Source organism: Callionymus lyra, chromosome 14, assembly GCF_982586985.1.
Source record: "Callionymus lyra chromosome 14, fCalLyr1.hap1.1, whole genome shotgun sequence".
NCBI classification, from domain to species: Eukaryota; Metazoa; Chordata; class Actinopteri; order Syngnathiformes; family Callionymidae; genus Callionymus; species Callionymus lyra.
Window position 1 is genome coordinate 4,541,521 of NC_141831.1, and position 25,657 is coordinate 4,567,177.

The 25,657-nt window shown below is 41.7% G+C and overlaps 3 protein-coding genes across 5 annotated transcripts; all 3 read right to left on the reverse strand.

Moving 5' to 3' along the window:
* Positions 1 to 971: 971 nt before the first annotated feature.
* On the reverse strand, positions 972 to 15,009 carry LOC148065750 (protein-tyrosine sulfotransferase 1-like). 3 transcript variants are annotated; one of them, XM_087807172.1, is made up of 6 exons: positions 14,777 to 15,009; positions 7,323 to 7,792; positions 5,838 to 5,996; positions 3,425 to 3,678; positions 3,054 to 3,255; positions 972 to 1,224 (listed from the first exon to the last, which is right to left on the reverse strand). In XM_087807172.1, exons 2-6 carry the CDS (start codon positions 7,719 to 7,721, stop codon positions 1,189 to 1,191), a joined length of 1,050 nt encoding a protein of 349 aa, XP_087663298.1. In that variant the 5' UTR covers positions 7,722 to 7,792; positions 14,777 to 15,009; the 3' UTR covers positions 972 to 1,188. The 3 variants fall into 3 exon arrangements, with proteins under 3 accessions (XP_087663298.1, XP_087663297.1, XP_087663296.1); XM_087807171.1 differs by having other exon boundaries at positions 14,772 to 15,009; XM_087807170.1 differs by lacking the exon at positions 14,777 to 15,009 and adding an exon at positions 11,440 to 11,577.
* A 768-nt stretch (positions 15,010 to 15,777) lies between these two features.
* On the reverse strand, positions 15,778 to 18,542 carry crcp (calcitonin gene-related peptide-receptor component protein). The gene is made up of 6 exons (XM_087807367.1): positions 18,497 to 18,542; positions 18,060 to 18,096; positions 17,879 to 17,977; positions 16,293 to 16,387; positions 16,148 to 16,205; positions 15,778 to 16,040 (listed from the first exon to the last, which is right to left on the reverse strand). The coding sequence occupies exons 1-6, from the start codon at positions 18,502 to 18,504 to the stop codon at positions 15,906 to 15,908; spliced, it is 432 nt and encodes a 143-aa protein (XP_087663493.1). The 5' UTR covers positions 18,505 to 18,542; the 3' UTR covers positions 15,778 to 15,905.
* Positions 18,543 to 20,925: 2,383 nt separating this feature from the next.
* Positions 20,926 to 25,596, reverse strand: LOC148065752 (uncharacterized). Its single transcript, XM_087807639.1, has 4 exons — positions 24,894 to 25,596; positions 24,623 to 24,741; positions 24,515 to 24,562; positions 20,926 to 21,750 (listed from the first exon to the last, which is right to left on the reverse strand). Exons 2-4 carry the CDS (start codon positions 24,714 to 24,716, stop codon positions 21,062 to 21,064), a joined length of 831 nt encoding a protein of 276 aa, XP_087663765.1. The 5' UTR covers positions 24,717 to 24,741; positions 24,894 to 25,596; the 3' UTR covers positions 20,926 to 21,061.
* Positions 25,597 to 25,657: the final 61 nt, after the last annotated feature.

Genomic DNA, 25,657 nt, shown 5'->3' on the forward strand with positions numbered 1-25,657 from the left:
AATGTAATACTTTCGTATCATGAAATACTTTAGTATCTTGTATCTTGTAATACTTTAGTATGATGTTATAATGTAATACTTTAGTATCATGAAATATTGTAATACTTTATTATCTTGAAATAATGTAATACTTTAGTATCACAACATAATGTAATACTTTAGCATCATGTAATACTCAAGTATCACAACATAATGTAATACTTTAGCATCATGTAATACTTAAGTATCACAACATAATGTAATACTTTAGTATCATGAAATAATGTAATACTTTAGTATCATGAAATACTTTATTATCTTGTAATAATGTAATACTTTAGTATCATGCAATAATCTAATACTTTAGTATCATGAAATACTTTAGTATCTTGTATCTTGTAATACTTTAGCATCACATAATACTTTAGTATCACAACATAATGTAATACTTTAGTATCATGCAATAATGTAATACTTAAGTATCATGAAATAATGTAATACTTTAGTATCATGCAATAATATAATACTTTAGTAACATGAAATAATGTAATACTTTAGTATCATGAAATACTTTAGTATCTTGTATCTTGTAATACTTTAGTATGATGTAATAATGTAATACTTTAGTATCATGAAATATTGTAATACTTTATTATCTTGAAATAATGTAATACTTTAGTATCACAACATAATGTAATACTTTAGTATCACTCAATAATGTAATACTTAAGTATCATGAAATAATGTAATACTTTAGTATCATGCAATAATATAATACTTTAGTAACATGAAATAATGTAATACTTTAGTATCATGAAATACATTAGTATCATGTAATAAAGTAATAAAATAACTTAAATATATAAATAATTGAATTAAAAACAAAAAAAAAACTTAAAACACATTATAAAATACATAAAGATTTAAATGTAAATTCAATGTTTAACTTGATAAAGTAATTATGTTAATGATGTTAATGATGTTAATAAAGAATAGTTTTACATTCATGTTTAATCGACAACATTTTGAATCACATTCATGACAAACATTACAAAGTCGTGACTGAACGATGGAAAATAATTTACTAAGAAAATAGTACATCTTGAGGTAATATTTACACTCGTCAGATACTTTCACATTCAATGTACGACGTGTTGCTGATGAAAGGAGCTCCTGGAAAACCTCCCAGCGAGAGTTTGTATGAAGATCTTAACTGAGCTGCAGCGTCTCTGTGGTCTTCAGGTTCTACGGACACAAAGGTTTTGTTTTGAAAGTCAGGAAGTTTGAAGGAAGGAAATGATTTTCAAAATAAGACGTGTGTTTGTATCATCCTTCAAAATAAAACGTTCAGATGTTGCAGTGAGTCAAGATTCTTCTTCCACTGGTGAAGCCAAGATTGAGAGATGGAGGGGTGAGAGGGGGGAGAGATGGAGGATAGAGGGGGAGAGATGGAGGATAGAGGGGGAGAGATGGAGGATAGAGGGGGGGGAGATCGAGGGGGGAGAGATGGAGGATAGAGGGGGGGGGAGATCGAGGGGGGAGAGATGGAGGATAGAGGGGGGGGAGATCGAGGGGGGAGAGATGGAGGATAGAGGGGGGGAGATGGAGGGGGAGAGATGGAGGATAGAAGGGTGAGAGAGGGGTGAGAGAGGGGTGAGAGATGGAGGATAGAGGGGGGAGAGATAGAGGATAGAGGGGTGAGCGATGGAGGATAGAAGGGGGAGAGATAGAGGATAGAAGGGGGAGAGATGGAGAGATGGAGGATAGAAGGGGGAGAGATGGAGGATAGAGGGGGGATAGATAGAGGGGGGGGAGATGGAGGATAGAAGGGGGAGCGAGATGGAGGATAGAGGGGTGAGAGATGGAGGATAGAGGGGGGAGAGATAGAGGATAGAGGGGTGAGAGATGGAGGATAGAAGGGGGAGAGATAGAGGATAGAGGGGTGAGAGAGGGGTGAGAGATGGAGGATAGAGGGGGGAGAGATAGAGGATAGAGGGGTGAGAGATGGAGGATAGAGGGGGAAGAGATAGAGGATAGAGGGGTGAGAGAGGGGGGAGAGATGGAGGATAGAGGGGTGAGAGAGGGGGGAGAGATAGAGGATAGAGGGGTGAGAGATGGAGGATAGAAGGGTGAGAGATGGAGGATAGAGGGGGAGAGATAGAGGATAGAGGGGTGAGAGAGGGGTGAGAGATGGAGGATAGAAGGGTGAGAGATGGAGGATAGAAGGGTGAGAGATGGAGGATAGAGGGGGAGAGATAGAGGATAGAGGGGTGAGAGAGGGGTGAGAGATGGAGGATAGAAGGGTGAGAGATGGAGGATAGAGGGGGAGAGATAGAGGATAGAGGGGGAGAGAGGGCGGAGAGTGGTGGTGAAAGGAGGAAGAGAGGGAAGATAGAGGCGAGGACGAGGGTGAGACAGGTGGGTGGAGAGGGAGGGGGGGAGATGGAGGATAAAGTGGGGAGAGTGGGGGTGAAAGGAGGGAGAGGATAGAGGACGAGGGTCAGAGGGGGAGGATAGAGGAGTGAGAGAGGGATGACGAGGGTGAAAGGTGGGAGAGAGGGAAAATAGAAGATAGAAGAGGAGTGAGAGAGGGAAGATAGAAGATAGAAGATAGAAGAGGAGTGAGAGAGGGAAGATAGAAGATAGAAGATAGAAGAGGAGTGAGAGAGGGAAGATAGAAGATAGAAGAGGAGTGAGAGAGGGAAGATAGAAGATAGAAGAGGAGTGAGAGAGGGAAGATAGAAGATAGAAGATAGAAGAGGAGTGAGAGAGGGAAGATAGAAGAGGAGTGAGAGAGGGAAGATAGAAGATAGAAGATAGAAGAGGAGTGAGAGAGGGAAGATAGAAGAGGAGTGAGAGAGGGAAGATAGAAGATAGAAGATAGAAGAGGAGTGAGAGAGGGAAGATAGAAGATAGAAGATAGAAGATAGAAGAGGAGTGAGAGAGGGAAGATAGAAGAGGAGTGAGAGAGGGACGATAGAAGATAGAAGATAGAAGATAGAAGAGGGGTGAGAGAGGGAAGATAGAAGAGGAGTGAGAGAGGGAAGATAGAAGAGGGGGGACTATGGTCTCACCTGTGTTCTGTTGGACGAGGGTCTGAGGGGCAGCATCTTGGTGTAGTCGGGGGGGTTGGCGTGAGGGTCGTAGCCCAGGCGGGTCAACATCGGCGCGACCTCTGCCATATCTGTCACTACGTCTGCCGGGATGTTACCGACCCACTTGGACAGAGCGTCGGTGTTGACGGGTTTCATCACCTGATCCGTGGAGCGCTCCACTCTACACACACACACACACACACACACACACACACACACACACACACACACACACACACACACACACACACACACACACACACACACACACGATGAACAAGAAGCTCCGTCACTTATTGTCATTATTATCTTATTAACATTGACTCATGGTGGCTCTCGCCCCGACTCACTTGGAGAGAGAAACTCCTCCCACTTTCCCGATCAGCTCCTCGTGATGCAGAACCGACTCGTCCCACTTCAGCTCCAGGAAGTCGAGCAACTTCCTCATCTCCTGCTCGGGCTGCAGCACCAGCCGCTCGTAGTACACCGGCAGACACGTGGTGGCGCCGGCGGCCCGGCACTGGTTGAACATGGTCTCCACGGCGCCGCTCCACTTGGTCAGGCAGTCCCTGTAGCTGCTCATGTCGAACCCCGAGATGGTCACCTGGAGGAAGTGGAGAGGAGGAGGTTGAGAGAAGGAAGTTGAGAGGAGGAAGATGTGGGGAGGAAGTTGAGGGGAGGAAGATGTGGGGAGGAAGTTGAGAGGAGGAGGTTTAGGGGAGGAAGTGGAGGGGAGGAAGTTGAGGGGAGGAAGTGGAGGGGAGGAAGTTGAGAGGAGGAGGTTTAGGGGAGGAAGTGGAGGGGAGGAAGTTGAGGGGAGGAAGTGGAGGGGAGGAAGTTGAGAGGAGGAGGTTTAGGGGAGGAAGTTGAGAGGAGGAAGATGTGGGGAGGAAGTTGAGGGGAGGAAGTTGAGGGGAGGAAGTTGAGAGTAGGAGGTTTAGGGGAGGAAGTGGAGGGGAGGAAGTTGAGGGGAGGAAGTGGAGGGGAGGAAGTTGAGAGGAGGAGGTTTAGGGGAGGAAGTGGAGGGGAGGAAGTTGAGGGGAGGAAGTGGAGGGGAGGAAGTTGAGAGGAGGAGGTTTAGGGGAGGAAGTTGAGAGGAGGAAGATGTGGGGAGGAAGTTGAGGGGAGGAAGTTGAGGGGAGGAAGTTGAGAGTAGGAGGTTTAGGGGAGGAAGTGGAGGGGAGGAAGTTGAGGGGAGGAAGTGGAGGGGAGGAAGTTGAGAGGAGGAGGTTTAGGGGAGGAAGTTGAGAGGAGGAGGTTTAGGGGAGGAAGTGGAGGGGAGGAAGTTGAGAGGAGGAAGATGTGGGAAGGAAGTTGAGAGGAGGAGGTTTAGGGGAGGAAGTGGAGGGGAGGAAGTTGAGGGGAGGAAGTGGAGGGGAGGAAGTTGAGAGGAGGAGGTTTAGGGGAGGAAGTGGAGGGGAGGAAGTTGAGAGGAGGAAGATGTGGGAAGGAAGTTGAGAGGAGGAGGTTTAGGGGAGGAAGTGGAGGGGAGGAAGTTGAGGGGAGGAAGTGGAGGGGAGGAAGTTGAGAGGAGGAGGTTTAGGGGAGGAAGTGGAGGGGAGGAAGTTGAGAGGAGGAAGATGTGGGGAGGAAGTTGAGGGGAGGAAGTTGAGGGGAGGAAGATGTGGGAAGGAAGTTGAGAGGAGGAGGTTTAGGGGAGGAAGTGGAGGGGAGGAAGTTGAGGGGAGGAAGTGGAGGGGAGGAAGTTGAGAGGAGGAGGTTTAGGGGAGGAAGTGGAGGGGAGGAAGTTGAGAGGAGGAAGATGTGGGGAGGAAGTTGAGGGAAGGAAGTTGAGGGGAGGAAGTTGAGAGTAGGAGGTTTAGGGGAGGAAGTGGAGAGGAGGAAGTTGAGAGGAGGAAGTTGAGGAAGCACAGAGGAGGAAGCACAGAGGAGGAAGGACAGAGGAGGAAGTACGGAGGAGGAAGCACGGAGGAGGAAGTACGGAGGAGGAAGTACGGAGGAGGAAGTACGGAGGAGGAAGTACGGAGGAGGAAGTACGGAGGAGGAAGTACGGAGGAGGAAGTACAGAGGAGGAAGTACGGAGGAGGAAGTACGGAGGAGGAAGTACGGAGGAGGAAGTACGGAGGAGGAAGTACGGAGGAGGAAGTACAGAGGAGGAAGTACGGAGGAGGAAGTACGGAGGAGGAAGCACGGAGGAGGAAGCACAGAGGAGGAAGCACGGAGGAGGAAGCACAGAGGAGGAAGTACGGAGGAGGAAGTACAGAGGAGGAAGTACGGAGGAGGAAGTACGGAGGAGGAAGTACGGAGGAGGAAGCACAGAGGAGGAAGCACGGAGGAGGAAGCACGGAGGAGGAAGCACGGAGGAGGAAGGACAGAGGAGGAAGCACGGAGGAGGAAGCACGGAGGAGGAAGCACAGAGGAGGAAGCACGGAGGAGGAAGCACGGAGGAGGAAGCACGGAGGAGGAAGCACGGAGGAGGAAGTACGGAGGAGGAAGTACGGAGGAGGAAGTACGGAGGAGGAAGCACAGAGGAGGAAGCACGGAGGAGGAAGCACGGAGGAGGAAGCACGGAGGAGGAAGGACGGAGGAGGAAGTACGGAGGAGGAAGTACGGAGGAGGAAGCACAGAGGAGGAAGCACGGAGGAGGAAGGACAGAGGAGGAAGCACGGAGGAGGAAGTACAGAGGAGGAAGTACAGAGGAGGAAGGACAGAGGAGGAAGTACAGAGCAGGAAGTACAGAGGAGGAAGGACAGAGGAGGAAATACAGAGGAGGAAGTGGAGGAGCAGGAACAACTTCCTCACCTTGCGGGAGACGACGGAGTGAACAGTCGCTCGTCCGTCTCGCAGCATCAGAACAAACTTAGCTTTAGGGAAGATGTGAGACAAATAACTCAAAGACTTGAGAGCGAAGGGATCCTTGTTGCAGAGACGAGGAGCAGGTTCTCCGTGACCCACGATGACCTGAGACCGGAGACACATGGAGTCACTGACGCTTCAGTGTGAAGGAGTTTAACAGTTGAAATGTTACAATTGAAATTTAAACATAGAGTTTGATCTTCTAAGAATATAGTTTCTTAAATGAATGGTTTTTAATCGTAGTCTTTTAAATGTAATATGAATGTTATAATAAGAGTCACCAGACAGAACCAACAGAGCAACGAGCTACTGGATCAAACTTTCAGCCAATCATGCGACACAAAGACAGTCATGTGACCTGCGAGGGGTTCAGTGCTTGATTATTCAAAATATTAAACTTAGAAAATGTATTTTTCATTGGAATAAATAAAATACAAATAAATACATTGTAATTTAATTTAAAAAATTGTAATTGTTTAACAAATAGTCACGAAAAATGTTCACATTATTTAATTAAATAATTAAAAAAAAAAACTACAACTGAGGACGAGAGGATACAGTGAGTCCAGCAGCTTTAAAAGCTGATGTTAGGACATATTTTGGTTTGAAAACAAATGAAAGCAGTTACGACTGAGGACGAGAGGATACAGTGAGTCCAGCAGCTTTAAAAAGTTGACGTTTGGACATATTTTGGTTTGAAAACAAATGAAAGCAGTTACGACTGAGGCCGAGAGGATACAGTGAGTCCAGCAGCTTTAAAAAGTTGACGTTTGGACATATTTTGGTTTGAAAACAAATGAAAGCAGTTACGACTGAGGACGAGAGGATACATTGAGTCCAGCAGCTTTAAAAAGTTGACGTTTGGACATATTTTGGTTTGAAAACAAATGAAAGCAGTTACAACTGAGGACGAGAGGATACAGTGAGTCCAGCAGCTTTAAAAGCTGATGTTTGGACATATTTTGGTTTGAAAACAAATGAAAGCAGTTACGACTGAGGACGAGAGGATACATTGAGTCCAGCAGCTTTAAAAGCTGACATTTGGACATATTTTGGTTTGTTATAAAAAATAAATACATTGTAATTTAATTTTTTTAATTTTAATTCTTTAACAAATAGTCACGAAAAATGTTCACATTTTTTAATTAGATAATTAACTACAACTGAGGACGAGAGGATACAGTGAGTCCAGCAGCTTTAAAAAGCTGACGTTTGTACATATTTTGGTTTGTTATAAAAAATAAATACATTGTAATTTATTTTTTTTTAATTTTAATTCTTTGACAAATAGTCACGAAAAATATTCACATTTTTAAATTAGATAATTTAAAAAAAACTAAACTGAATTAAATGATTTAAAATAAATGAATTCAATGTTTAAAACGACAACATGAGAGTGGAATCTTCATGAGATGTTCCATCAAAGCTCACCTCCAGCAGGAACGCTCTCACCGCTGAGTCCAGGACCTGGTCCGTGACGCCGGCCTCGTCCAGGCGGATCCTCTCCTTCACCGAGCGGCTCCAGGTGGCCCTCATGGACAGCAGGCGAGGGATCACTCGCGTCTCCTCGCCGCACCGCACGGCATTGTGGGCGTCCAGCATGACCCGCATGAGCGTGGTGCCGCTGCGAGGGAAGCCGCCGATGAAGATCAGCGGCGTGTCCTCGGGGAAGTGGTCCGGCAGGCTCTGGTTGGACGGGCCCATGTGCAGCTCCATCCAGCGGTGCCGGTGGCTCTTCTGCGGACACTCCAGGCCGCTCATGCCCAGGTACAGCAGCATGGCGGAGCAGAGGAGAGCGCCCCCTACCAGCAGACTGGACCTCCTCCTCATGGCTTCTCAGAAGATCAGGATCTTACGGTTGTGGACCAGGAAGGAACCGCATCACGACTCATGACCAGCTCCTGCAACAGACCCGGAACCATGTGACCACGGGTTCAGCAGCTTCTCCTCGAGAAACGACCTCCACGACGACCTTGAAATCTTCATTTAAAACATTTAATTCTTCATTTTTCTATTGCTTTGTTACTTGTTATAACACAAGAGCGACGATAATAACATGTTTATCAAGAGAAGCATTAATATAACATAGATTTTACTCTTAATTAAACAAGTTAATAGACTTTTTTTTCTTATTAATGTCATTAAAAATTCATGTTTGATAAAGATTTAAAATATTTTATAATCCAATAAAAACATTAGTTTCATGAAAGAAAATAAGGCAATATAACGCAGGGAAGTCACACAAATACAACAATGCTAGGTATTTGAAAACAAATGAAAGCAGTCACGACTGAGGACGAGAGGATACAGTGAGTCCAGCAGCCTTTAAAGTTGACGTTTGGACATATTTTGGTTTGAAAACAAATGAAAGCAATTACGACTGAGGACGAGAGGATACAGTGAGTCCAGCAGCTTTTAAAGCTGATGTTTGGACATATTTTGGTTTGAAAACAAATGAAAGCAATTACGACTGAGGACGAGAGGATACAGTGAGTCCAGCAGCCTTTAAAGTTGACGTTTGGACATATTTTGGTTTGAAAACAAATTAAAGCAGTTACAAATGAGGACGAGAGGATACAGTGAGTCCAGCAGCTTTTAAAGCCGAGATTTGGACATATTTTGGTTTGAAAACAAATGAAAGCAGTTACAACTGAGGATGAGAGGATACAGTGAGTCCAGCAGCTTTTAAAGCCGAGATTTGGACATATTTCGGTTTGAAAACAAATGAAAGAAGTTACAACTGAGGACGAGAGGATACAGTGAGTCCAGCAGCTTTTAAAGCTGACGTTTCGACATATTTCGGTTTAAAAACAAATGAAAGAAGTTACAACTGAGGACGAGAGGATACAGTGAGTCCAGCAGCTTTTAAAGTTGTATACAAGTATACATTAATGTCCTATAATCCATGTTGTTATATTGTCAAAATATAAAACATAAAAGGTCAAATATTGTTGAAAAACAGTTCAAACGTTCTAATGTAATCGTTTCAATCCCTGACGAAGTAAAGACTATTTTTAAATCTATTTGAAGAGCAAAGGTTGAGTCCAAGGTTGACTTCGGGGCCACAGATAACGGGGTCGGTGGTCATAATGTAACGGCCACGAACCCACAGCAGCGTCAGGTGAGAAACTCGTGATCCTCAGACTCTGAAGCTGCGGCGACGTTTCAAAGGCGTCTAAAAATGGACGCGTTTCTGTCCGAGGATCAACATCTGGTCGTGGTGCGGCGCCGCGCCCTGCTCTGGTGGGGGTTCAGAACCAGAACCAGGACGTGGGTTCGCTTCCCTCGGGATGGTTTAATCATCAACGTGCAGATTAAGCCACTCGACCGACCCGGGCCGGGGGTCCGGGGTCAGATTAACATTGCATCAGGTTCAAGGTATCAGATTAGAGAGAGAGAGAGGAACCACAGCAGATGGTTTGAGATGTTGTTCAATCTTTTAGACCAAAGGTCACCAGAGGTCAATTCTTGTGGATCTAAATCCATTTATATTTTGTTGTTTAGCGTTTTACGGATTATTCTCCGGTTTCACTGAGAAATTAGTCTTATTTTTCAATTCTGTTCCATTTAACTATAAAATCAAAGATGTCTCTTGCTCTGCCTGGAAAAGTATTAGTTATAGGCCACAAATATATACCTATATATATATATATATATATATATATATATAGGTATATATACATGATTTTTTATTAATAATTTACATGCAAACAACCACAGCGTTTATTTATGTGTTGCAATTCAACTTCTGGTCATGTGGTCTGTAAATACTACAACACCAGAGTCAAGTACTGGACAATACTACACATATATACTTGTTACTACACTATCACAACACCAGAGTCAAGTACTGGACAATACTACACATATATACTTGTTACTACACTATCACAACACCAGAGTCAAGTACTGGACAATACTACACATATATACTTGTAACTACACTATCACAACACCAGAGTCAAGTACTGGACAATACTACACATATATACTAGTTACTACACTATCACAACACCAGAGTCAAGTACTGGACAATACTACACATATATACTTGTTACTACACTGTCACAACACCAGAGTCAAGTACTGGACAATACTACACATATATACTTGTTACTACACTATCACAACACCAGAGTCAAGTACTGGACAATACTACACATATATACTTGTTACTACACTATCACAACACCAGAGTCAAGTACTGGACAATACTACACATATATACTAGTTACTACACTATCACAACACCAGAGTCAAGTACTGGACAATACTACACATATATACTTGTTACTACACTATCACAACACCAGAGTCAAGTACTGGACAATACTACACATATATACTTGTTACTACACTATCACAACACCAGAGTCAAGTACTGGACAATACTACACATATATACTAGTTACTACACTATCACAACACCAGAGTCAAGTACTGGACACTACTACACATATATACTTGTTACTACACTATCACAACACCAGAGTCAAGTACTAGACAATATTACACATCAGAGTCAAGTACTGGACAATACTACACATATATACTTGTTACTACACTATCACAACACCAGAGTCAAGTACTCGTCAATACTACACATATATCCTTGTTACTATACTATCAACACCAGAGTCAAGTACTCCACAATACTACACGTATATACTTTCTAATATAATATCAACACCAAAGTCAAGTACTCCACAATACTACACATATATAATTGTTACTACACTATCACAACACCAGAGTCAAGTACTGGACAATACTACACATATATACTTGTTACTACACTATCACAACACCAGAGTCAAGTACTGGACAATACTACACATATATTGTTATTACTACACTACACTACTACAACAATACTACATACATACAAATACACATCTTTACATTTGTCTGTTTGATTGAACCTCATTAAACAGTATAAAAGATGATCTTAAACGAGTAAATAAGAGAAGAAATAAGATTGTTTTTTTATCTCTAGACTGGATTGTGTGTCTGTTTAGGTGTCATTGTGTTGTGATGCAGCAACAGTTGACACAACAGCTGTTGCTGTGTTGTTAATGTGGGTGTTGAACATGTGTGTAGGTGTGTATATTTCCACCTACACACACCTTTATGTCCTTCTAATCCATGTGTTCCGTGTTTCCTTTACTTCCTCATACAATGATCGAGTGTGTGGTTCATTTACCTTCATTTAATCCACATTAAATCCACATTAAATCTACCTTAAATCTACCTTAAATCCACATTTAATCCACATTAAATCAGTGCGCCTTCACTGGTAGTCGTTGAGTTGCTGTGTTCGCTGCTCCACACAAATCTGGTCACGATAGTAACATCTGCAGCATCTGGATCATCTACCACGAACCGGAACCATGTTCCCGAGGCGGACTGTGGTCTCCAGGTGAACGACCCGCCGTCACTCCCCGTACCCACTCGCTCTCTCACACACGTCACAGTCTTTGAACGCACCGTTTCCTTCACATTCCTCTTAAAAACTCCCAATAATCGATGAAAACACAAAAACACTCACCGAGAGATTCTCTGAACAAACGCCTGGCACGAGGGTCACGTGAGCAGACCCTCGTCACCGCCCGGACCCACGCGCCATTTTGACAGTTGTTTTCAACAAGGATTCGAAGGTGTTTTTATTCCGAGCCTCGAGTCTCGTCTCACCGACGGAGGAAATACCCGTGAACGCAGCAGCGCGGACCGACGGGAGGAGAAAGCTGCTCTCTGATTGGTCCACGCGCGAAGCGAGGGGAGGGGCGTCTGTTTGGAGGATTCCTATTGGCTGAGGCGTTAAAGGGACCAATCCGCGGCGAGTAAACGAGTTTGTTTTACTTATGGCGTGGAAATGACTTTAGAGCATCGATCGATGCGTTCACGTCCCTCCGGACACATTACAAGAGATTTGATTTGACCAGAACACGATAACCATGACTTACTTTACCCGCTTGTTTATTTACTCTCGTCACTAGAGCGAAATAAATAACATTATCATGTCCTGAAATGTACTAAAAGTGGTGGATTATTGTAATAGTAGTAGAAAGTCCTTCAACACTAAAATGTCGCAATATTATTTTTTACAAAACAGGTATTGATATTCAACAGTAGTGTATCGATTTGATTTTGGCTTTCAAATCATATGTTGATTTGATCAACGTTATTTTTTAGGGTTTAGAATTGAATAAGGTGTGTATAAAACAATATAATTTGATCAATTAACATGCAAGTATTCACCACTAGATGGCAGCAGTCATTAGATCCTGCGAAGCTGAGGACGAGATGATACAGTGACTGCAGCAGCTGATGTTTGGACATTTTTTTTTTGATGTCATGTGGTAGAATACTACACATATATACTTGTTACTACACTACCACAACACCAGAGTCAAGTACTGGACAATACTACACATATATACTTGTTACTACACTATCACAACACCAGAGTCAAGTACTGGACAATACTACACATTTATACTTGTTACTACACTATCACAACACCAGAGTCAAGTACTGGACAATACTACACATTTATACTTGTTACTACACTATCACAACACCAGAGTCAAGTACTGGACAATACTACACATATATACTTGTTACTACACTATCACAACACCAGAGTCAAGTACTGGACAATACTACACATATATACTTGTTACTACACTATCACAACACCAGAGTCAAGTACTGGACAATACTACACATATATACTTGTTACTACACTATCACAACACCAGAGTCAAGTACTGGACAATACTACACATTTATACTTGTTACCACACTATCACAACACCAGAGTCAAGTACTGGACAATACTACACATATATACTTGTTACTACACTATCACAACACCAGAGTCAAGTGCTGGACAATACTACACATATATACTTGTTACTACACTATCACAACACCAGAGTCAAGTACTGGACAATACTACACATATATACTTGTTACTACACTATCAACACCAGAGTCAAGTACTGGACAATACTCCAAATTTATACTTGTTAATACACTATCACAACACCAGAGTCAAGTACTGGACAATACTACACATATATACTTGTTACTATACTATCACAACACCAGAGTCAAGTACTGGACAATACTACAAATATATACTTGTTAACACGCTATCACAACACCAGAGTCAAGTACTGGACAATACTACACATATATACTTGTTACTATACTATCACAACACCAGAGTCAAGTACTGGACAATACTACACATATATACTTGTTACTACACTATCAACACCAGAGTCAAGTACTGGACAATACTACAAATATATACTTGTTACTACACTATCACAACACCAGAGTCAAGTACTGGACAATACTACACATATATACTTGTTACTACACTATAACAACACCAGAGTCAAGTACTGGACAATACTACACATATACTTGTTACTACACTATCACAACACTAGAGTCAAGTACTGGACAATACTACACATATATACTTGTTACTACACTATCACAACACCAGAGTCAAGTACTGGACAATACTACACATATACTTGTTACTACACTATCACAACACCAGAGTCAAGTACTGGACAATACTACACATATATACTTGTTACTACACTATCACAACACCAGAGTCAAGTACTGGACAATACTACACATATATACTTGTTACTACACTATCAACACCAGAGTCAAGTACTGGACAATACTACACATGTATACTTGTTACTACACTATCACAACACCAGAGTCAAGTAGTGGACAATACTACACATATATACTTGTTACTACACTATCAACACCAGAGTCAAGTACTGGACAATACTACAAATATATACTTGTTAACACGCTATCACAACACCAGAGTCAAGTACTGGACAATACTACACATATATACTTGTTACTATACTATCACAACACCAGAGTCAAGTACTCAACAATACTACACATATATACTTGTTACTACACTATCACAACACCAGAGTCAAGTACTGGACAATACTACACATATATCCTTGTTACTACACTATAACAACACCAGAGTCAAGTACTGGACAATACTACACATATACTTGTTACTACACTATCACAACACTAGAGTCAAGTACTGGACAATACTACACATATATACTTGTTACTATACTATCACAACACCAGAGTCAAGTACTCCACAATATTACACATATATACTTGTTACTACACTATCACAACACCAGAGTCAAGTACTGGACAATACTACACATATACTTGTTACTACACTATCACAACACTAGAGTCAAGTACTGGACAATACTACACATATATACTTGTTACTACACTATCACAACACTAGAGTCAAGTACTGGACAATACTACACATATATACTTGTTACTATACTATCACAACACCAGAGTCAAGTACTGGACAATACTACAAATATATACTTGTTACTACACTATCACAACACCAGAGTCAAGTACTGGACAATACTACACATATACTGTATACTTGTTACTATACTATCACAACACCAGAGTCAAGTACTCCACAATACTACACATATATACTTGTTACTACACTATCACAACACCAGAGTCAAGTACTCCACAATACTACACATATACTGTATACTTGTTACTATACTATCACAACACCAGAGTCAAGTACTCCACAATATTACACATATATCTTTGTTACTACACTATCACTGAATATCACTATGTATCGTATTGTAATTCATTTCAACACACTCTTGACAACACACACCCCCAGTATTTTTAAATATTTGTAAGGTATAAAAAACTAACTCAGGCTGAAGGAAACTATTGAACACAGGATTTGACGATTATATATAAACTGTAATAACAATAAAATATATTTGATCACAGACTTACTTCACCTCAGAAGATCATGATCCTCAACAGCAGGAAGTCCTGAAGAAAACCCGACGATCCTCCGTCACCCTCTGGTTCCGATAAAGTGTCGACTTCCTGTCAGCAGGTCAGGATCGTATCGGACACACGGACACGTTCGTACGAACAACTGTTTCGACACTCGAACCAGACCCGAGTTCTTCATCCGGTTCGATCAACAAACCTCTTCACCGATGTTATGGAAGCGAGAGGTTCAAAGCAACATCCTCCACTGTGACGGTGTCTCAGCAGCACCGGCAGGAAGCAGGTGCGACACATACAGGAAGTAAAGCCAAGACACACTGAACTAAGTATTTCTATTTGTAGAGTGTTTATCCTGGATGGAAGGTCTGACCATGAATAGATCCGAACCAGAACCAGAATTTTAAAATGATCCTGAAAGAAACTGGCAGCCAGTGAAGAGTTTGAAGGAGAAATGTGAGTTCTTCTACTAGAGCAGCCAGTGAAGAGTTTGAAGGAGAAATGTGAGTTCTTCTACTAGAGCAGCCAGTGAAGGGTTTGAAGGAGAAATGTGAGTTCTTCTACTAGAGCAGCCAGTGAAGAGTTTGAAGGAGAAATGTGAGTTCTTCTACTAGAGCAGCTCAGAATTCTGGCTGCAGTTTTGTATGAACTTCGCTCTGATCAAGACACGAACAAATGTACAGATGTTTAGATAACGACACCAGAACAAGTACTGATGGAAGTTCTGTTGAATCTTTAGCAGTTAATCTGTATAAATGTCCGAACAAATTTTCGAGTTTTGAGTAAAATTAAGAAAGATTTGCCCTTTTTTCTTCCGTTAGTTTTTTAGAAAATAGGTTTTAACTTCATTTTTAACCTGAAGAAAATATATGTATAGTTTTTTTTGGTTTTAACTAGTATTACTAGAGACTTAAATGTCTTTGAAAGATCATTTCAAGAGTAAACGTTCACATGTTTTCAACATTTCTACGTCGTCGTCATCAATCAACAAACAACAGGTTCGGTCATGGTTTGTATTGACAAAAATAAATAAGTTATAAAACAAATCCATCAGAGGAAGAACAAAAAACACTATTTTATATTCACATCATACAAGGAACCACACGTCCGATGCGATCGCAGGAACAAGAACCTTCACGGTGCTTCGGCGTCTGGTTCTGCCGTCGCGGCGTTTTCCTGCTCCGGGTCTGCGGGTAGAATCTCCGACACCGTCTGGATCAGATCCTCGATCTGCTCCTCGGAGAGTCTCTCCTCGCTCTCCTCCACCATCTGAGGAGAACCCACCAGAACCACGACCCACACCATCAGACTCTTCTTCCTTCTGACCCGGTCCCACCATCACTTGTAAGTCATGGTGGTCAGACCTCAACACTCACCAGCTGGATCTCCACGGCGGTCTGCGGCCGGTGGTTCATCAGCTGGAGTTTCTCCGCCCTGAGGTTCACGCGAGAGGATAAAAAAAACATCTCGATCAGAAAACGACGACGTCGTCCGAAACACGGCGTCCTTCGTTGCACTGACTTGGTGATTTTCTGCGGCATCATGGTGGCGAGGAAGTCCTTGACGATCTTGGGGTTCTGGCGGCTGCACGGCGTGTTGGAAAGATACTTGAGGGTCTGTCGAGTTGGTGAAAGGATAAGATATCGACAACGGTGCTGCTCCAGGAGGAGGTTTGCTGAAGGACTTCGACGCACGACTTTAAATCCACGTTTAAAAAACAAACTTTGGACACGAAGAGGTCGAGAAGGAGACGAGCAGCAGCAGCAGTTTGACGACAAGTAACAGAAGATAATCTTTCTTTCTCAGATTTAAATCTCCGTGTTCTCGACTCTTCTCTCACTTTGAGCCTCAGTACATGTGACCGGACGTGTATAGTGACTGAATTAAGTCTGTTTTTCTGCTTTCAATGTCTTGAACTCTACAAACAAGGCAATATATATACATATATACATATATATATATATATATACATATATATAAATATATATAAATGACAAGAAACTTTAAAACAAGTAATTTTAATCCAACCATCAATGCATTAATACTACTCTGTAACTTAAAGTAAATTATGATACATTATTTGAATAAAACACGTTTTCGACTGACTGTATCCTTTATTTACTTCCTTTACTTACTTCCTTTATTACCAAGTCATATAATGTTGACAATGTTGTGAGATATAAAGTCTATTTTATTGGACTTTTTAAACTATGTATTCTGTTGAGAGCCTTAATATTTATTTGTTAAAGATGGTGTTACTTATAGTAGGTACATTTAATTGTTAATTAATTTGTCCTTTTGACTGAATAGTTTGTGTCGTTTCTCTTTGAGAAGCAAGTAAAGTAATTTATATATAATATAATAATAAAGTACAATAATAAAATAATAATAATAAGGTTTTATTGTTTTTACCCTGATCTTGTTTTAAATGTTTTTATCCCGTTCTGAAACTGTAGCACTTTGAGATTTGTTGACCAAATGTAGTGCAATACAAGTAAAATATATTATTGATATTATTATTATTATTTAGTAAAATATGTTCATGTCTTATTTAAGGTGATTTCATTGGTTTCAGATGGAGAAGCTTCATCTTAACTACATGGAAATATGTTCAGTGTCATGTGATCATGTGATCATGTGATCATGTGATCAACAGCATCAAACCTGATCAGAGCATCTCTGATCCAATACCTTAAGAGTTTCCACTTCATGTCCATTAGACCAAATATTTATTGCGTCTGGTTGAAAGTATTACTCATTATTCTAACCTGTCTAGAGGTTACTTTGTATCGATGACGTTATGAATGCCAGGAGAACGAGGTGCGGGTGTTGTTTTTCTTCTTGTATTCCTTTTGTTTTCCTTCTGTTTTTTTATTATTATTGTTTTGTTTTTTAATTTATTTTGTTTTGTTTTATGTTTTATATGTATGTTAAAAAAAAGGAAAAAGTCAAAGAAAGTTTTGTGACGTACACTGTGATCCAATTTGTCGTTTTCCAATAATTTACTGCGTCTCTCGCAGTTTTGCATCACGTCCTTGAACCAGGACCAGGTTCCGAGGGTTCAGCACAGACGTCTCAAGAGGACCAACGACGAAACACTGACTCACCTCGTACATTATGGTGTTGAGATTCTGTTGACCTGCGCTGTTCTTCTTCTTCCCGCTGTCCTTCCTCTGCTCCTTCAGGTCCGTCAGCAGCTGGAAGACCTGAAGACGATCAATAATCAATCAATGATCAATGATTAATGATTGACACATCACTGCTGACAGCAACATCAAAAGAAAGTACCTCGTAGTTGCTCAGCATCGCCGCGTTTGCATTTTTCCTGGAGACAAACATGGAATAAATAGCAGAAGAAACACAATTAAACATATTTTAAAAGACAACAAATAGAATATTACAGATCATTCTTCCACATGGTTGAAGAGATAAAAGATAAATCATAATAAAATATATTTATAAAACAGCGTCTTTATCTCTGTGGTTCAAACATATACGTATATAATCGTTTTCATCTACGATACAAACAATATATAATAAGAATAATATGCAACATTGTTGTTTTTAAACCTACATTATTTCATGCATTTAGTTCGTTTAGTTCGTTTTAAACGATTCGCTCTCACACTTGTAAATACGTATCTATGTCCCAAGTAAGAATAACAGATTCCTGTACGTTTAGTTTACTTAAATATGATTAAATAAAAAGTAAATATTAAACTTACACTTCCATTTCCGCCTCGCCTGCCGTCTGTGCTTTAGAGGGACGCGTCGCAGTGTCCGTGTGGAAACAAGAGACTAAATGAAACGTTCCGCCTTGAAAGTTCCGCGGACGAACACAATCATATTATGTAAATAAAAGAAAAATCCATTGATTATTATTTGAAATATATTAGAAATACTCTTCGATAACACTAACGATAAAATACTTTACTTGAAAAATGTTATTTATCTAAAAAATTTAAAGGCGTTTTTCAACGAACGGGAAACTATGAAATACTAACATTATCTTATGGTGATGCAATATTTTTCAATTAACCCAAATTAATTGATCAATAAAATACAACCGGAAATAATTATATATTTAGAACAACTTTTAGAGCATTATTTCGTAAGAGCCCTTCTGGAGTCGAATCTTTAGCATTACACTGAGATAAATAATAATAATAGTAATAAATCAGCTGGAGAGTTTGCCATCATTGCATGAGTTTAATACATGATAGAAAATACCTTCATCAGAGTCATTGTTGTATAAAAAAAGCTTCACTCGAGACGAGCCACGTTAAAATAAAAAGACGCTTGTTAATCACTGTTGGTGTAAATATCCCGTCGTTCTAAACAATCCTATTAATCCTAAAAAGGTTAAATGCTAGAATTCATTCGAGGGAAAGTCAACGGTCGACGTACAGATAAAGAAAAGTAGATAAACAAGTTTTTGAAAATGATAACAGAAATTGTGAAAAGTGTATCAGCGTCATAAGAATATTGAATGTTGAACATTTTGTTAAAACTTTGAATAGTTCTATTGAAAATTCGTTTTTTAAGCAATAGAATATTTCTAGTAATTTATTTGAATTAAATGATAAACTAATTCAACCTTTCAATATAGAAATGATTGAATTTGTTTACAATTTAATTAAAATAAATAAATAATTTTATTTTTATACATTTGGTTTGATAATCTTTAAAAAAATTCAATTACAAATTTCAATAATTTTCCATTAAAAGTCTTTTAAATTCAATATAAATGTTGGTATAATAGTTTCACCACCAGACATTACCAACAGAGCGACGAGCTACTGGATCAAACTTTCAGCCAATCATGCGACACAAAGACGATCACATGACTGATCCATCCAGTAGCTCGGTGCTCTGTTGATAACGTCTGGTGACTCTATTATATCAACATTTTTATATTGGTATGAAAGACTATAAATTAAGAGTATTGAGAGTATTTAGAAAATGTAGTATTAATTATTGGAATCAGGATGTCTCAGGATGTCTCCCTGTGTAAAAATTGATTTGTTTTTTAATAATAAAAAACTCCAATTATAAAAAAATCAAAACAAATCCAACATTCAGGTTCTGAAGGCGCTGATAGACTTTTACAGAAATCCCTCGAACGCATCATCACACAATAGAAACTAGTTTTTTACCATCATTTGAAAAAGTTCTGCTGGTATTTGTTGTTATTACTCGTTAGATTCTGACCAAAGCTTATTATTACATGATAATTATATTAAAAGTTCATAGCGGAGAGTTTTTAAAACACTAACAGTCGAGCTGGTCATGTGACTGAGAGGAGCTGGTCATGTGACTGAGTGGAGCTGGTCATGTGACTGAGAGGAGCTGGTCATGTGACTGAGAGGAGCTGGTCATGTGACTGAGAGGAGCTGGTCATGTGGCTGAGAGGAGCTGGTCATGTGACTGAGTGGAGCTGGTCATGTGACTGAGTCGAGATGATCATGTGACTGAGTCGAGATGATCATGTGACTGAGTCGAGATGATCATGTGACTGAGTCGAGATGATCATGTGACTGAGTCGAGATGATCATGTGACTGAGTCGAGCTGGTCATGTGATTGAGTCGAGATGATCATGTGACTGAGTCGAGATGATCATGTGACTGAGTCGAGATGATCATGTGACTGAGTCGAGATGATCATGTGACTGAGTCGAGATGATCATGTGACTGAGTCGAGATGATCATGTGACTGAGTCGAGATGATCATGTGACTGAGTCGAGCTGGTCATGTGACTGAGTCGAGATGATCATGTGACTGAGTCGAGATGATCATGTGACTGAGTCGAGATGATCATGTGACTGAGTCGAGCTGGTCATGTGACTGAGTCGAGATGATCATGTGACTGAGTCGAGATGATCATGTGACTGAGTCGAGATGATCATGTGACTGAGTCGAGCTGGTCATGTGACTGAGTCGAGATGATCATGTGACTGAGTCGAGCTGGTCATGTGACTGAGTCGAGCTGGTCATGTGACTGAGTCGAGATGATCATGTGACTGAGTCGAGATGATCATGTGACTGAGTCGAGATGATCATGTGACTGAGTCGAGATGATCATGTGACTGAGTCGAGATGATCATGTGACTGAGTCGAGCTGGTCATGTGACTGAGTCGAGATGATCATGTGACTGAGTCGAGCTGGTCATGTGACTGAGTCGAGATGATCATGTGACTGAGTCGAGCTGGTCATGTGACTGAGTCGAGATGATCATGTGACTGAGTCGAGCTGGTCATGTGATTGAGTCCAGCTGGTCACGTGACTTCATCACAAGGCGGTCTCTCCCTCTCCGGCCCCCAGGTCCACCCTCCTGTGAACCCCCCCGCCCTCCTCCACGTCCTCCCACTCGTCCGGCGTCTCCTCCTCCTGCTCCTCCTGCTCCTCCTGCTCCTCCTCCTGCGGCGCTCGCTGGTTCCAGCCCAGCAGGCGGTACCTGAGCGGCACCAGGAAGAGGGCGGGGTCCGGCATGGGCAGCGGCGCCTGCGGAGACGTGACCCTCTCTAGTGGGACACAGGCCCGGACCCGCTGCTCCCTCAGGACCCTCCTGCGACCGTCCTCGCTCTCCGCGGGAGACGCCGGCGCAGGAGGAGACAAGAGCCAGCTGTCGCCCTCCTCGTCCTCCTCTTCTTCATCCTCCTCTTCCTCAACCTCCTCCACGTCCTCCGACGCCGCGCTCCGCTGGAGGAGCTTCAGGCGAGCGAGGTGCAGCTGGTGACAGAGGTCGGAGGTCGTGTGGTTCTGTCGCTGCAGCTCTCGACTCAACAGCGTGATCTGGTGGCTGCGACGCTTCAGCTCCTCCAGGAAGTGGCGCTCTTCCTCCCGGAGGCTGCGTCCCAGCGCCGACGCCCTCGCCCGGCCGGCACGCAGCGCCCCGCGGGCGGCGAGCATCATGCCGTGCTGATCCTCCAGGAGGCGCTCCGCTGCCTCACAGCGAGCTGACAACTCCGCCTCTTCCTCTGAGACACACAAATAATAGTTAGTGAAGGACACGCTTTGTTTATACAACGGTTCCTCGGTCCCTTGATGACGCTTGACCAATCACAGCAGAGTGGGTGTGGTTATGGTCAACAAGCGTTAATCTCCAGAACAACAAAGTGGAATCCGGGGGGCGGAGCTTAAAATCATTTTCTAATGTCACACACTGATGAAACAATAGAGTCACACATCACAACAACACACACACACTAAAGTGTTGTTTGACACGATTCACTCGTGTCTCCTGCTCCTCAAATCACGCCTGTCTTCTGTGAAGCTGACAGCAATGCATTGTTGAGATTTTTCATTGACAAAATTAAATTGATCAAAGAGAAAATCTCTCCCCCTTTGTTTGGAACGCCTACTGTCTCTGAGCCCCTCTCCTCCTCTTGGTCCTCCTTCACTGCTGTATCTTTGGGTGATATTTCGGCACTAGTGAACAAGATGAAACCATCCTCTTGCTCAGATGACGTCCTTCCTTGTAGGCGTTTTATCAAAGTATTTGATGTAATTGGCCCCTGGGTTACCAATATGGTGAACCTCTCCCTTTCCACAGGGGTTTTTCCCAATGCATTTAAACATGTCATTGTGGAGCCTCTGCTCAAAAAACCAGGCTTAGACCCGACTGACCTCAGTAATTTCAGGCCTATTTCTAAGCTCCCTTTCTTGTTCAAGATCTTGGAGAAGGTGGTGTCTGAGCAGCTGTCTTTGTTCCTGGATCAGAGCGACATCCATGAGAAGTTTCAGTCTGGCTTCCGTAAACATCACTCTACGGAGACAGCTGTACTGAAAGTGTCCAGTGACATCATGATGTCGACTGACTCTGGTAAATCCACTGTTCTGGTTCTCTTGGATCTTTCCTCAGCCTTTGACACAGTTGATCACCAGATCCTGCTGAGAAGACTGAGGATGAAGACTGTCTGGGTCTGTGTTAGAATGGTTCTCATCTTACCTTTCTGGGCGCAGTTTTGAGTTTTTGAGTTTTGACATGATCTGGAGCTTGTAATCCATGCGTTTGTTTCTTCTCGTCTGGACTATTGTAACAGTTTGTTTTCATGTCTTAACAAGAAGGATGAGAATTCTGAGCCGCTCTAGTAGAAGAACTCACATTTCTCCTTCAAACTCTTCACTGGCTGCCAGTTTCTTTCAGGATCATTTAAAAATTCTGGTTCTTACTTTCATCACACAACACAACAACAACACACACACACTGATGATACAATAGAGTCACACATCACAACAACACACACACACTGATGATACAATAGAGTCACAAATCACAACAACAACACACACACACTGATGATACAATAGAGTCACACATCACAACAACACACACACACAGATGATACAATAGAGTCACACATCACAACAACACACACACACAGATGATACAATAGAGTCACACATCACAACAACAACACACACACACAGATGATACAATAGTCACAAATCACAACAACAACACACACACACTGATGATACAATAGAGTCACACATCACAACAACACACACACACAGATGATACAATAGAGTCACACATCACAACAACACACACACAGATGATACAATAGAGTCACACATCACAACAACACACACACACAGATGATACAATAGAGTCACACATCACAACAACAACACACACACAGATGATACAATAGAGTCACACATCACAACAACAACACACACACTGATGATACAATAGAGTCACACATCACAACAACACACACACACTGATGATACAATAGAGTCACAAATCACAACAACAACACACACACACTGATGATACAATAGAGTCACACATCACAACAACACACACACACAGATGATACAATAGAGTCACACATCACAACAACACACACACACAGATGATACAATAGAGTCACACATCACAACAACAACACACACACACAGATGATACAATAGTCACAAATCACAACAACAACACACACACACTGATGATACAATAGAGTCACACATCACAACAACACACACACACAGATGATACAATAGAGTCACACATCACAACAACACACACACAGATGATACAATAGAGTCACACATCACAACAACACACACACACAGATGATACAATAGAGTCACACATCACAACAACAACACACACACAGATGATACAATAGAGTCACACATCACAACAACAACACACACACTGATGATACAATAGAGTCACACATCACAACAACACACACACACACTGATGATACAATAGAGTCACACATCACACACACACTGATGATACAATAGAGTCACAAATCACAACAACAACACACACACACTGATGATACAATAGAGTCACACATCACAACAACACACACACACACTGATGATACAATAGAGTCACACATCACAACAACAACACACACACACTGATGATACAATAGAGTCACACATCACAACAACACACACACACACAGATGATACAATAGAGTCACACATCACAACAACACACACACACTGATGATACAATAGAGTCACACATCACACACACATTAGTTATACTTTAAACGAGTATTTTGAACTAAACATATATATTTATATTATTTATAATATTTAAATAACAGCGGAAACTCTGACACCTAGTGGTGAGCAGGCGTCACTTGTAGCTGGAAACAAATATTGATGTTTTAAATTCGCTCTGATTTTGACTAAAAGTATAAAAAATATTTCGATTCAAAAAGGTTTTATTTTTATAATATTATTTTAACACCAAAAAAAGAGTCTCACCTGCGGTGGTTCTGCCCGGAAACCTGGAGTCCAGCTCGCAGCTCAGCTCTGCAGAGAGACACAGGTGAGTGACACGTTGGAGAGGAAGGGGGCGTGTCCACCACTGACCGTGACAGCGCCTCCTCAGGTGAGTGATCTCCACCTGCAGCCCGGCCAACAGCACCAGGTGCTCCTGGCGCAGGAACGTCACGTTTCTGTCCATGTTGAGCGCGACTCCTGCGGGCTCCCTGCACACACACACGCGCCATCATGACCCCCCGCGGTGCAGCATCATGGGGGGTCATGATGCTGCATCATGGGGGGTCATGATGCTGCATCATGGGGGGTCATGCATCACACCCCCCCAATGATGCAGCATTCTCTACATCCGGGGCCTTACCGTGGCGCTGCTGCAGCGGCGTGTCATGAAGCCTGGCGCGGGTCTTTGTCCTCCCGCGACAGGGACCCACCCAAAGGGTCCGACCAGGGGGGGGGGGGGGTGGAGTGAGGACCTGGACGAAGGTGGTTCTGGTCCTGATGCAGCGGAGGATCCACGGAGGAGCTTCAGCTGCTGCACCGTCAGTGAAGAGAGGAGCAGCATAGAGGGGGAGGAAGGGGGCGTGGCCTCGTCCTTCAATTAGACGTCTTTGTACTTTTGACGAATGAACGGAAACTATTCACGTCACGTGGTTTGATTTCGAGGAAACGTTTTAAAACATCGAATTGTGTTTTTTCTTTCAAGTATTTTCATAAATAATATCATAAGATCACGTTTTTTTTATGTTTATTTTTTATTGTTCGTTTCAAAATGTTTTAACTTTCAAGAAAATAAAACCTAAATTAGTGAAATAATTCGTCATTTGGCGGGTTTTATTTTGTAAATTTGTTAATTTTTATATATATGACAATGTGTGTTATTATTCTTTCGTGTTTTTTTTTTAATGGTCATTTTTATTAAAACTATTTTTGCTTCATTTTAAAACATTTTTCCAAAAATGTTTTTTTTAAATAAATGAAACAACATGAATGTAACTTTTTATATTTATATTTTAACGTGTTTTATTGTTTCTTTAATGAGGTTTTAACTTTAATGAAAAACTAAAAAAAACTTCAAAAACATTTGTGTTTTCATAGGAAAATACTTTATTTGATTTTTTCTTTTTT